The sequence below is a fragment of the Podarcis melisellensis genome, assembly GCF_964234715.1.
Source record: "Podarcis melisellensis genome assembly, chromosome: 3".
NCBI classification, from domain to species: domain Eukaryota; kingdom Metazoa; phylum Chordata; class Lepidosauria; order Squamata; family Lacertidae; genus Podarcis; species Podarcis melisellensis.
The window spans coordinates 43,560,039-43,572,052 of NC_138530.1; the positions used below are offsets into that span (position 1 = coordinate 43,560,039).

Here is a 12,014-nt window from a genome sequence, read left to right on the forward strand (position 1 = left end):
TTTGCAGAGACAACAATAAGAGAGAATCCATATTTGTGTCTGATGCATATATGTGGGATAAAAGAGAGGAATGAGAAACAAGATTTTGTGTTATTATTAAGGTTTTTTTTCCATTGCTGAGTATTGACAAATTCAAGTGAATAATCAGCTGGCTGGAATTTGAAAATGCCTCTAGAACACAACATTTAGGGTTTATGAGTAGAGTTTATTTTTTTTTTCTCAGGTAGTGGATGGGTGGTGGTAAGCACTAAATCCCAAGATTTAATCTAGTAAAAACAACCCTTTAAATGCTAAATTCAGTGCCAACCCTGGATGTTTTCTGTTCACCTGTTGTGTTGTTCCTTTTGATTTATTTCAACTTCTTGTACATAAGCCTTGGTTAACAACATTATGTTCTATGTACATTTTTGTGAGTAGCAGGATATGTTTTGTGTGTAAGTGGTGTAATTTTTATTATGTTCATGTTGGTTTCTTTTTATTGTTTCCTAACCATACTACTAAGCTTCTGCTAATGTAAATATGCATTTTCTCTGAGTTAGATAATGTGAACTTACATCTTCACTAAATAAATATGAGTCCCCTTTCTCTTTTGTTCTGCAGTTATACACCACTATTGCATTTGTAACCTTAATATCTATTTCTTTGCATTCATAACTAAAATAATTGCTGATGTTTTGGCAAATTTTTTTTTTTTTTTGCCTTTTGTTTTCTAATATACAAGTAAATCAAATACTCCAGTTATTATTTTGATTTCTTCTGTTCTTTAGTGGCAAACCCATCTAAACTGACGAGCCTCATAATGCACCTCTCTGGTTGGTTTTAAAAGTGAAGCTTTCTCACTAATTATATATATATATTTAATTTTTTTTCAGCTAGTAGACCGTGTATTTGATGAAAGTCTGAACTTCAGGAAGATTCCTCCAGTGGTAAATGCCAAAACACCAGATGGCAACCCTCGACCTAATGATTCCAAACCACAGACAGCAGACCTACCTGAGCCTCCCACAATTACACGTCGGCGAACCTGGAGTAGGGATGAAGTAAGTATTGTCCATGCCTTTACATAAAGAGCTGAGTGAAAGGCCCAGGGAGCCAATAACATTCCTGTTTGAACATTAAGTACGAAAGCTACCTCATGAACTTCCTCTATAAGGAAGAGACATCGCTCATCCCCTGCACCCCTTAGGCAGTTTCTAGTGAGACAGAGGCAGGGATTTGGAGTTAGTGAGGCAGAAGGCTGAGGAGGAAGACAAATTTGGGGTGAGGTGTTGGGTTTACGTAGTTCATTTTATCATTTTATATTCCATTGTTCTTCCTAGGAGCTCAAAGTAGTTTAGGTGGGATTATTCCATATTATCCCCGGAACAATTATGTGAATTGAGTTAGCTAAGAGATAGTGACTGACCCAAGATGCATTTTGAGCTTCACAGCAGAGTGAGAATTTGAACCCCCATGAGCCTAAATTTAGCTATTCTTATTTGTCATCTTGCTTTGGTTCAAGTATAGAACTGCCTAGCACTGTCTTGCGTATTATTTTTTGCTGCTCTTGATGTTTGTGTTTTATTATGAAAGTACAGACTGGGAAGATTATCCCTAGTCTCACAAAGAAAAAGCTCAGTGTGGCCCAATATAGGCATCAGTGAAAACAGGAAACATACTTTAGAAACAGTGGAAAAGACCAGACGGTGAACCAAAATGTCATGAAATGGGAAATAACTATGTGCTAGCATCAAATCATAATATCGTGAGACCAATGGGAACAATTGATGAGCGTACAAAGCTAATTGCTTGGATTCTAGGACTCATGGATGGAATTCTGCTCGCAGAATTAAGCTTTCCCACTGCTGCTCACTGTGTCCCTAAAAAGCCATACTTGAGGATTAGGGGTCTCGTCAGAAGAATGTTGTATGGGGAGCTCTGGCAGCAGTATCAAAATTGGCAAAGTCTGAGATCCTGCTGAATCCAAGTCAATATGTTTGGGACAGCAACAGAAAAGTCCACAACTTTTATCGATTATAGCCAACCATGCTTGCTTAGGCATAGGCAAAGTTCCAGTCATCAGACAGCCGTAAAGCTAACCAGTACCACCACTCAGCTTAGGTACATAATGACATGAACCAGTAGTGTGGTCCATTCTGTGACACTGATGTGTGACCAGCATGCCAGCTCCTACGACAGCCTAGGACATGGGTAGGCAAACTAAGGCCCAGGGGCCGGATCCGGCCCAAATGCCTTCTAAATCCGGCCTGTGGATGGTCCGGGAATCAGCATGTTTTTACATGAGCAGAATGTGTCCTTTTATTTAAAATGCATCTCTGGGTTATTTGTGGGGCATAGGAATTCGTTCATTTTTGTTTTAATTCAAAATATAGTCCGTCTGCCCCCCCCCCGAGGTCTGAGGGACAGCTGAAAAAGTTTGCTGACCCCAGCCTAGGACCTTCAAGTGACACCACAAGATCCTTTAAAGGGGACGCCACAGTGGGGAGCACCACAAGAGCCAGGCACCTGAGCTCACCACCAAACAGATAGATGCAATAAACCACACAGTGCCAATGCCAAAGTGTCTTGCCATGCCTCCTAATGATTTCCTAGGTACGAATCCCAGAGGGTTTAGCAGTACTGTACACTGGCTACGTAAGTGGGCCCAGAATATTATCATGCTCTCTCCACATCTCTACATGAAGGACACAAAGAAAAGCCCCTGGTGAGTGGGGTCCAGAGCACGATTCAGCAGGCATTCCATTGAGTTTTGTATGTGTTTATTTTCTGCTGGCCATTGGATAGTTCACAGTTGGATTGAATACAATGGTACCTCGGGTTACATACACTTCAGGTTACGTACGCTTCAGGTTACAGACTCTACTAACCCAGAAATAGTACCTCGGGTTAAGAACTTTGCTTCAGGATGAGAACAGAAATCGTGCTCCAGCGGCGCGGCAGCAGCAGGAGGCCCCATTAGCTAAAGTGGTGCTTCAGGTTAAGAACAGTTTCAGGTTAAGAACGGACCTCCGGAACAAATTAAGTACATAACCAGAGGTACCACTGTATGTTTCATTATGTAGCTCACAGAGCAGATTCTTCCCTTGAAATACTTCTTAATTCACATTTCAACTTTTTCTGCACATTGTTTTGTTTATTGGAAGTTGTCTTATTTTACAAACATTTACTAATACTAACAATAAATTTATAAAATACTGATAACAAATACCAGGGAATTTACTCTAGCCAGCTGAAATCAGTGTTATTTTTCCATTTATGAATGTGCTTTTTTATTGCAATGAAAGCTATGTTTATGGCTAAAGATAATTTCCATATATTGACAAGTTGCATGAATTTTAAAAGTTGAATATTGTTCTGTGCTCCAACTAAAGTAAATTGGAAGTACATGACATGAGAATAATTGTTTAGGAAGGAAAAGCCATGATATTGTCACTTACAGTTTTAGAAGGTGATCTAGAAACTGTATTATTTAAATGAACAATTGTCTTTTGAAACTCTTTCAGGTTATGGGAGATACCTTGCTGTTGTCCTCAGTCTTCCAGTTTTCCCGGAAGATTAGACAGTCTATAGATAAAACAGCTGGCAAAATAAGGTAATCTGTGCCCTCATCAGTAAAATTCTCTTGCAAAAAATATTATTAAAATGTTTGTGTCCTTTTGACTGCAGATCATGTTCCATTAAAATCCATGTAAAATCATTGGTTTAATAGGAAGAAATTGGCCCTTCCTGTCTTCTTAAAATATTATTGTTAGCAGTAGTACAGGTATTTTAAAAATTGAGCTATTAACAATGAACTCATTTACACAGGGGAAGGGGGCATATAGTGTTAAAACAATATTCTTGTAATGTGCAGTGACTGGCTAATAATAATAATAATAATAATAATTTTTATTTATTTATATGCCTCCCATCTGGCCGGGTTGCCTTTGTGGCTCCCAACAAAAAACAATAAAAGCACAATACAACATCACACACTAAAAACTTCCCTGAACAGGGCTGTCTTCATATGCTGGCTTCACTCAACTTTGCAGTGGGAAAAGTGGGGTGTCCCCCCCCCATTTTCCTCAAAATCTAATAATCAAGTCAGATTGAGAACATCTAAGAGGACCATGCCAAGTGCAAAATAATTGAAAGGAGAAGAACCAAATGGGATTTTTCAGATAGGGCTTACTGGGAAGGCTGCAAAAACAAAATGATTTTCTCAGCTAATGCTTTGCAGGGTATGTAAGACCTAGAAAAAGAAATCCCCACACTAAGTGTAGAAAGGTTGTAAATGATAGATTATGAAGAAAGTAGTGAGCCAAATGCAGGACCAAGTAAGGACACATGTATGCAAATATACACCATTTTCAGGTACTGTATGTGTGAGATCTTAAAACATTTTCCTCAAATTTTCAAAAAAAAATACAACAAGAAAATATGGCCTTCTTATTCCCATTACTAATTTTAGTCAAAATAGCACTGGAGGAAAACTGCTTCTATATGGAACAGAGGGGAGTTGATCCTTCACATTTGCTCAAATCCAGAACCAGTGTTACAAAAATAAAAGTAGTACTTGTCTGTATAACGTGTTTAACTACACGAGTTTTAAAATAAATGTTCATCTTTTCAGTTTTAATTCTCTAACTATGAACTCTTTGCCAGAAACTTGAAAAACTATTCTGATACTCTAATTCCTACTCATTTATTAAAAGTATTTTTATATCTCATGAAAATGTTTGAAATGTGCTTTGTTCATTGAAACTTGTGAATGGCATTTTAAACCAATTATCCTGGATCGCTCAGAATAGCAAAAAGATAATTTCAGTCAAGTAAGTCTTGCCTAATTCAGACCTAGCACTTATTCCTGGAGTTATGTGAGTTTCTCAAGATATTTTGCACTACTTTTTGACAAAGAGGCGGTTTTTTTCTTGTGAGTAAGGGATGGTCATGACAGAGGTATATAAGATTGTGTATGTTGTGGGAGAAAGTGGATCCTGTCTCTTAATACTGGTGCACAGGGACATGCAGTGAAACTTAATGTTAGAAGATTCAGAACAGACAAGAAAGTTCTTCACAGCACATTCCATAGTATCTGCTATTACGAGATGCATTGATGGCCATTAAGCTGGCTTTAAAGGGTGCCTAGACACATTCATGTTTAATAGACTATTGTATTTTAATATTTTGTTGGAAGCCGCCCAGAGTGGCTGGGTAATAATAATAATAATAATAATAATAATAATAATAATAATAAAGCCTTGTCAATGAACACTAGCCAGGGCTTTTTTTCCAGCTGGAACTCCGTTCCGGCAGCTCTCCGGTGGGGGCACCATTGCCATTCTAAGTGAACAAGGGAGGCGTTCATGGTGAGTTCTGGCACCTCTTTTCCTAGAAAAATAGCAGTTCTGCCGCCTCCACTGTTGGAGGCAGTGTGCCTCTGAATAGGTGCTTCTGGGAACTGCAGGTGAGGAAAGGAATCTTGCAATCGGAATATGTTTGCAGGCTTCCCATGAGTAACTGGTTGTCTGCTGAGTGAGTGAAATGCTGCACTTGATGGTCCTTTCACCTAACGTTCTTTGCTATGCCCAGGTGGACACTATCCCGAATTTCAACTTCCTACCTAGCAATCTAAACTTAGCTTCCTAGAGCTTATGACCACATACTAAACTTAGCTTCCTGGAGCATATGACCACAGCACATCATTGGTGCTGACATGCGCCATGGCAGCTGAGTCTTCCCAGGCACTGTCATCCACTCTATCTAGATGAGGCATGACCTCCACAACTTTTATATCAAGTGGGCTAGTCACCATGAAGTGTACACTCCCATCACAAGCCCAACTCTTTGTTTTTCTAATGGTCAAATTTCCTATTGGCACCAGTCCTTGGATATATGTATCATGAAAGTCTATCAGTTTATCCCCTAAGGAATTGTTCTCTCCTCCTGTGGAATGCGCCCCACTGCTCCTATCTCCATTTTTATTAGAGAGTGCATTCCCAGCTCTCTACCCATGAAGTCCTGTGTCAGTCCCAGCAAGGTCAAAAGAGATATTCCTCTTTTCACCTTGCCAGTACTTCCATCCTCCAGTTTCCTAGAGTGCTGCAAGTACAGCCACTACGAAGTAGTTTGTTACAAAATATGGAAAACATTTGGAATGCTTAGATTTGTTTGTGTGCGTACTCTGAAGAGAAAATGACAACTGGGTAAAAATTAATTGCTCCGTAATTTTGTCTCCCCTGCAAGTAAGAGCAAGAGCAATATAGGCTTGCCACAAGACTGTAAATGCCCATCTTATTTTGAGTTGCGTTCAATTAGAATTTTTAGGGCAGGTGGTGATTTTTTTTATAGCATAAGGCTTATAATCACTCTTCTGTGCTTTTTGGCTACAGAGTCTTGTTTAAGGACAAAGACCGGAATTGGGAAGACATTGAAAAGAAGCTACGAGCTGAAAGTGAAATCCCAATTGTGAAAACATCAAGCATGGTAGGATGAAATAATAATTGTCATTCTCAAGTAAGAATGTTGAAAAGGGGAAGCAGTTCTCAGCTGCTAAAGGTTTAATGATGATCAATTTTGGATGCTTTTTCACTAAGAGTGGCTGTAGCTGAGTGGCAGAACATCTTCCTTGCATGCGGAAGATCCAAGGTTCAATCCCTTGCATTTCCAGGTAATGCTAGGAAAGACTCCTGCCTGAAACACTGCAAAGCCAATACCAGTTTGTTTAGACAAACCTGAATGAGGTAGACCAGTTCTTTATAAAACAGCTTCTAATGTACCTGAGAATATAGCTGCTTTAAAAGTTCTTCACCTTGTTTTAAGTCTTTATTTAATTAATAAGTTGAATTTATATCCCACCCTTCCTCTCAAAGGAGCCCAGGGTGGCAAACAGCAAAACAATACAATATACAGACAGATATATAGATGCAGCCAAACCACACACATAGGGTGTGTGTGTGTGTGTAACAGGCTTTGTGTCTTCGCCATGAAGTCTGACGAAGGTGCACAATAGACAGCTGTTATGCACATAAACTACTCGACTTACATTCTCCATAACATATATACAATCATTAATGTAATGTACATACTGTGAAAAAATGTGGCTTTTCCCTTAATGAAACCTAATGCTTTTTATGTGTTGATGCAGGAAATATCATCAATATTGCAAGAACTGAAGAGAGTTGAGAAGCAGCTACAAGGTATTTAATATTATATACTGTTGTTGCGAACATCAGGGTTTCCAGAATACAAATAATTTTGTTTTGTCAGGCTTTTGATTTGATTTTTTTTTAAAGTTACAATCCTACAGAAGTTATAGAGGATATTGAAAGAGACAAGGGGATGAAAAGAATGATAGATGAAAAGAATAGATAACCCCACTTTTAAGGTTATCTATTCAGTTACTAGGCGAGAATCAATAGTGACTCAACCCTACTGCTCTCTGCAGGAGTCCCTTCTTTCTTTTCTCCAGACCTTAGTTTTTGCTATAGACATAGTAGTGGAAGGCCTGTCAGTGTGCTACTTGGCAAATAGTGGATCTCACAATAGATTGTTATATAGGTGGGAAAGGTCTTCTTGACTCCACAGGTGACTGTTCAGTTTGCAGCTGCCCCCGCCCCCCCCCCCGGCAACTGACAGGAGTGCATTGCTATGACTACAGGGAGTACCACTACCCATCCTTGCTTCTTCAATGACCACAGACACAGGTCCTGTCCTGCCATCCAAAGCCCCTCCTTCCCCATGTTTCTGTCCCTAGAGAACTTTGCATAAAGCTGATTAGGTTTTATCCTTAAGAGAACTTGAAATATTGCCCTCCATCATCACTCTGGCACCAGGAGTGGCTTGCTCACCAGGGTACCACAGCCTCCCAGCAGCAGTATCTATGCCACTTATCAGGAGGGGCAAGGTTAGGGCTGCAAGAACAAGAGCATCTGATTGGATACACCAGTGCATTCACAACCTCCCTGTCACCTTGCCCCTCCCTTCCTGGTACATGAAAGCAACACCCTGGGTGGCTATTGAAGTGGCTCCATCCCACGAGATGAGCTGTTCCTGAATGGAAAAGAATTGCTAATAGTGATTTTTCACCAACCTCTCCCCCTCTTTCTTTATTCAGTGATAAATTCAATGATTGATCCTGATGGGACATTGGAAGCAATGAGCAATTTGGGATTGGCGAGCGCTGTCCAAGCAGCTCAGCCTAAGCAGAAGTCCAGCTCTGTTTCTCAAGGTGCCCATCCTCAGATCCAGCCCAACTGCCAGCCGGAAGCAAGAGCTGTTCGCCCCACCATTGCCCCAGCCTCAACTGAACTTGGCAATGTTGAATCTGAGCATGATTTCAGCATACATTTCAATCGGTTCAATCCAGACGGAGAGGAGGAAGATCCAACTTTGCGTGAATGACAACATGCTATCAGAACTTTTAGTACTGAATGTGCAGAATTCAATGAAAGAGTCCTAGCATCATCGTTCAAAAAGTAACAAAAAGTTTGGTAAAAGGGCCATTGCTTTGTTATACCAACTACTTAGCTGTGATGCTTTGGATGTCGCACACCTCCTGACTCATTAAGGTAAAATTGGTATTGACATAGAACGCAGTTTGTGGTAATTGTATGGGCTTTGCAAGCACTTATTTTGAACCTTTCCCTCCATAGTTTACTTAGTTTCAGCAGACTGTTAAAATGATATGCAAGCAGATGAAAGTCCAGCATTATTAAATTTCTGAGTCTCCTGTGCCAAGCTGATTTGTGATTAAACCTCTTCACTCAAATTTGTATGAAATTATTGATCATTTAAACTTGATTCTGAGTAAGGGGATCTAAAGTAGGATATCCTGCATCTTAATACCATGACACGTTACAATATAAGGAGAGACCGGCTTGACAATGCATTCATTGTTGCATACTGAAGATTTCAAACCATTGTGATTTATAGAACTTCATTGCTATGTAAATTGTCATGAGGTTTACATGAATATTATGTTTGCACTAAGAATTTGGTGGGAGTTGAAGGTGAACATATCAGTATCAATAGGGGCTAATAACTTGGATGTACATAGAAAAGTGAACATAACTGTCCTTATTTTTAAAAAGATGACACCACGACAATGGCGCAAATCCACCTCCCAAAAGTCTAGATTTGGCCCTTGCTGATCCTGTTCAATATGTCTTTTTGATGTTGATGAGAATGAAATGTCATCATTTTGGAACTATGAAACCAGTTTAAATGTATAGCTTTGTAAGTCTGTTCCTTTAAATCCTTTCTCATGCTGTGTCACCAAGGTCAAATAAAAATGCATTTATAAGTGCTCCTTGAGATGATCATGAGTTGTAAAATTTTCTTCAAAAGATTTGGAGATAGAATAGTGATAATCTGGTCAATAGACTGACTCCAGACATCCAAATTGTTCATGTTTTTTCCTGTAGACTCTCTAGTAAGTCTCTGTCTTATATGTTATAAGAATTTCTGGAAGAAAACTGCTAATGTAGCCCTTTTGCTTATAATGCTTAACAGCAAAGCTAACAAAATATCTCATATAAGCCTATTTATCTTTAAAGTTGTCCCTGTAACTTAACTTTCGGAAATAATAACAAAAGTAAATAACCCTATATTTCCAGAACACTGTAATTTCAAGATCTTCTGTTAAATGCAACTAAGAACTGGAAGTTTCCTGTTTTTGCATCAGTCTATATATTAAGGTTACAAATACAATTTTGAAGCTTTTATGAAATAGTCTTTAATATTTCAGCAATAATCTTATGTGTCACTTGTTTAAAACTACTTTTTTCCTGTACAATTTTTAAACTGTACAGGATTTTGGAAGTCATTGCAAAGTTTGACCAACTAAATATACGAAAACATTTTTTGTAGAGATATAAAAATAAAAAACCCCAAAACCCTGTTGTATATTGGCTTTAGTTTTGGTTTTTTTTGCTTTAAAATTGGAAACTGCCTCTTGTCAAACTCTGTGTCCCACTCACTATTGACAGAGATCAGGAAAACACTTGTTTACAGATGCTGTCAAAATTTAAACTGGTGTACAACAAAATACATTGAGAGCAGTTACAAGGTTTTGGCCATCATCATTTCTCATTTCAGTGCTTGGGAGAAGAACCACAAACACACCTATGTGGGAAAATAGGAAACAGATATGGAAAAATTAAACATTTACACTCTTCACACAATTGTTTTTATTTTTTCAGAGGTTTACGCCTTTTGTGTTCTGTAATAAATGTTTGCATTTATAATGTTCTTTGTATGAATGCATACTCCTTATTTATTTTTTTGTTACATTTATTATATATGTTACAAGCATTTACAGCTCCATTTTTAAATAAAGTGTTTCTGGAACTTTATACAATAACTTGATATACATGTGTGATTAACTGTGTGAACCAGTAAATGTTCATGATGTGCTTTGAATCAAGTTCAATAATTATGAAGGGATATTTTCCTAAATGTACTATGTGTTTTGTGTCTGAGAATTAATTTTGCTGAATTTTGGACAATGTTTGTGCAAAGGACAATAAAACCACTTTAATTCTACAATAGGTGTTCATATAGAGATCTGTAGAAGTTAAAAACAATGTACATGTAGCAATACAAGCTTGCATAGAGACAAATCCTTACTCCTTTTGCAGGGAAAATTTCATTACATAAACAATAGGTGCAGAGTAGGGGCATCTGTACTTCTGTTTCTCTTTCCCCCTCCTGCAGACCCTGACAATTGTAGCTCCCTGTAGCATATCCTGCACTATTCAAGAATATGGGAACTCCCTTTCTGTGAACAGAGTTCTGCTCATAGTTTCCTGGGTACCCACTGTAGAGTTGGGGGTGCGAGTGAAATATGGCAGTATGGCTAATTAAAGCTTGGTAATCCCTCTGTGATTGTTTTTATTACATAAATCTAGATGAAAACATCTTAGGTTTCCTGTGCTAGTGGTGGGCAAAGGCTCCTGGCTCAGCTTGTAATTAGTATAGAGCATTCTCAGAAGAAAAATTCCAGATTGTTTGCAGTTTTTAATAATGAGACAGGAACTCTCCATTGGTTGTCCTACTGTGCTGCCAAGAGGGATTTATAGAGGACTGTTGGAGACTGATTAAAGCACCAACCTCATTTTTAAGGTCTGGATGCTTCAAATGGCATTGATTCTCTGAAGCGAGTCTGAGAAATGGAGTTCTCAGTACCTCCTAACTAATTCCTTTGAGCCAGGCGCAACTGGGAATGTCATTGCCCAGACTTCTTGGAAATGATGGGCATTCTGTTTGAACATCCAGGCCATTCAAATGATGAGGCTGCTGCTTCCCTGCTTTTAGGACCTCCTTTTCACAAGAGTAAGTTTGGGGAAAGAAAATGGCTGCTGGTAGCACTCTGTTTATGAAATGCCCCACCCCCCAAAAGGCTCACCATATTTCTATTTTCTTTTAGTTATTTAAAGTATTTGCATCTTACTCTGTAAAAAAAAAGGCTCCCACAGAAGCTTAAAGATCTCTTAAAAAATAATTCAGTCCCTGATTCCATGCTTACAATCCAAAAAGGGGCATTTTAGGCATCAGATGAAGACCTTTTTCTTCTCCCAGGTCTCTAAATTTGCAACAGACGGGCATTTTTGGTCTCTTAATTCCTTGCACCGGTGTCTTTTCGCCTTCTGATGTTATGATTGTTCTAGGCTGATTTTATGCTGCTGTGTTTGTGCTGACATTTGCATGTTTGTGTGCTGATTTGTATTGTTTAGAATTGGTTCTCATTTATATTATTTTGTACTTCTAATAACGCTGTAAACCACCCAGAGGATTTAAGTAGTGGATGGTATACAAATATAACAGTAATAACAGCAACAATAATAAATAATGGCCAGCACTACAGACAAGCTCATTTTGAGCCCTGAACTTTGGAGTTTGCCATAACTGAGCCTACTTCCATTAGAGATGTTGGCATAAGCACCACTTCTTATTTTCAGTCCTAAAAGATGCAACACTGGCTTTAGGGTGCAACCTGCATATAGACTCTATATGCATAACACAGACTGCAAAAG

General features: G+C 38.7%; 1 protein-coding gene across 11 annotated transcripts in view; it reads left to right on the forward strand.

Moving 5' to 3' along the window:
• The window catches only part of CEP170 (centrosomal protein 170), a 73,498-nt gene extending 64,204 nt beyond the window's left edge, over nt 1-9,294 (forward strand). For all 11 annotated transcript variants that reach the window (XM_081905785.1, XM_081905782.1, XM_081905790.1 and 8 more), the window contains 5 exons: nt 873-1,040; nt 3,504-3,592; nt 6,372-6,465; nt 7,127-7,178; nt 8,096-9,294. In XM_081905785.1, coding sequence (XP_081761911.1) covers nt 873-1,040; nt 3,504-3,592; nt 6,372-6,465; nt 7,127-7,178; nt 8,096-8,382 — 690 coding nt within the window. In that variant the 3' untranslated portion in view covers nt 8,383-9,294. The remainder of the gene's footprint in view (nt 1-872; nt 1,041-3,503; nt 3,593-6,371; nt 6,466-7,126; nt 7,179-8,095) is intronic.
• The last annotated feature ends 2,720 nt before the right edge of the window (nt 9,295-12,014 follow it).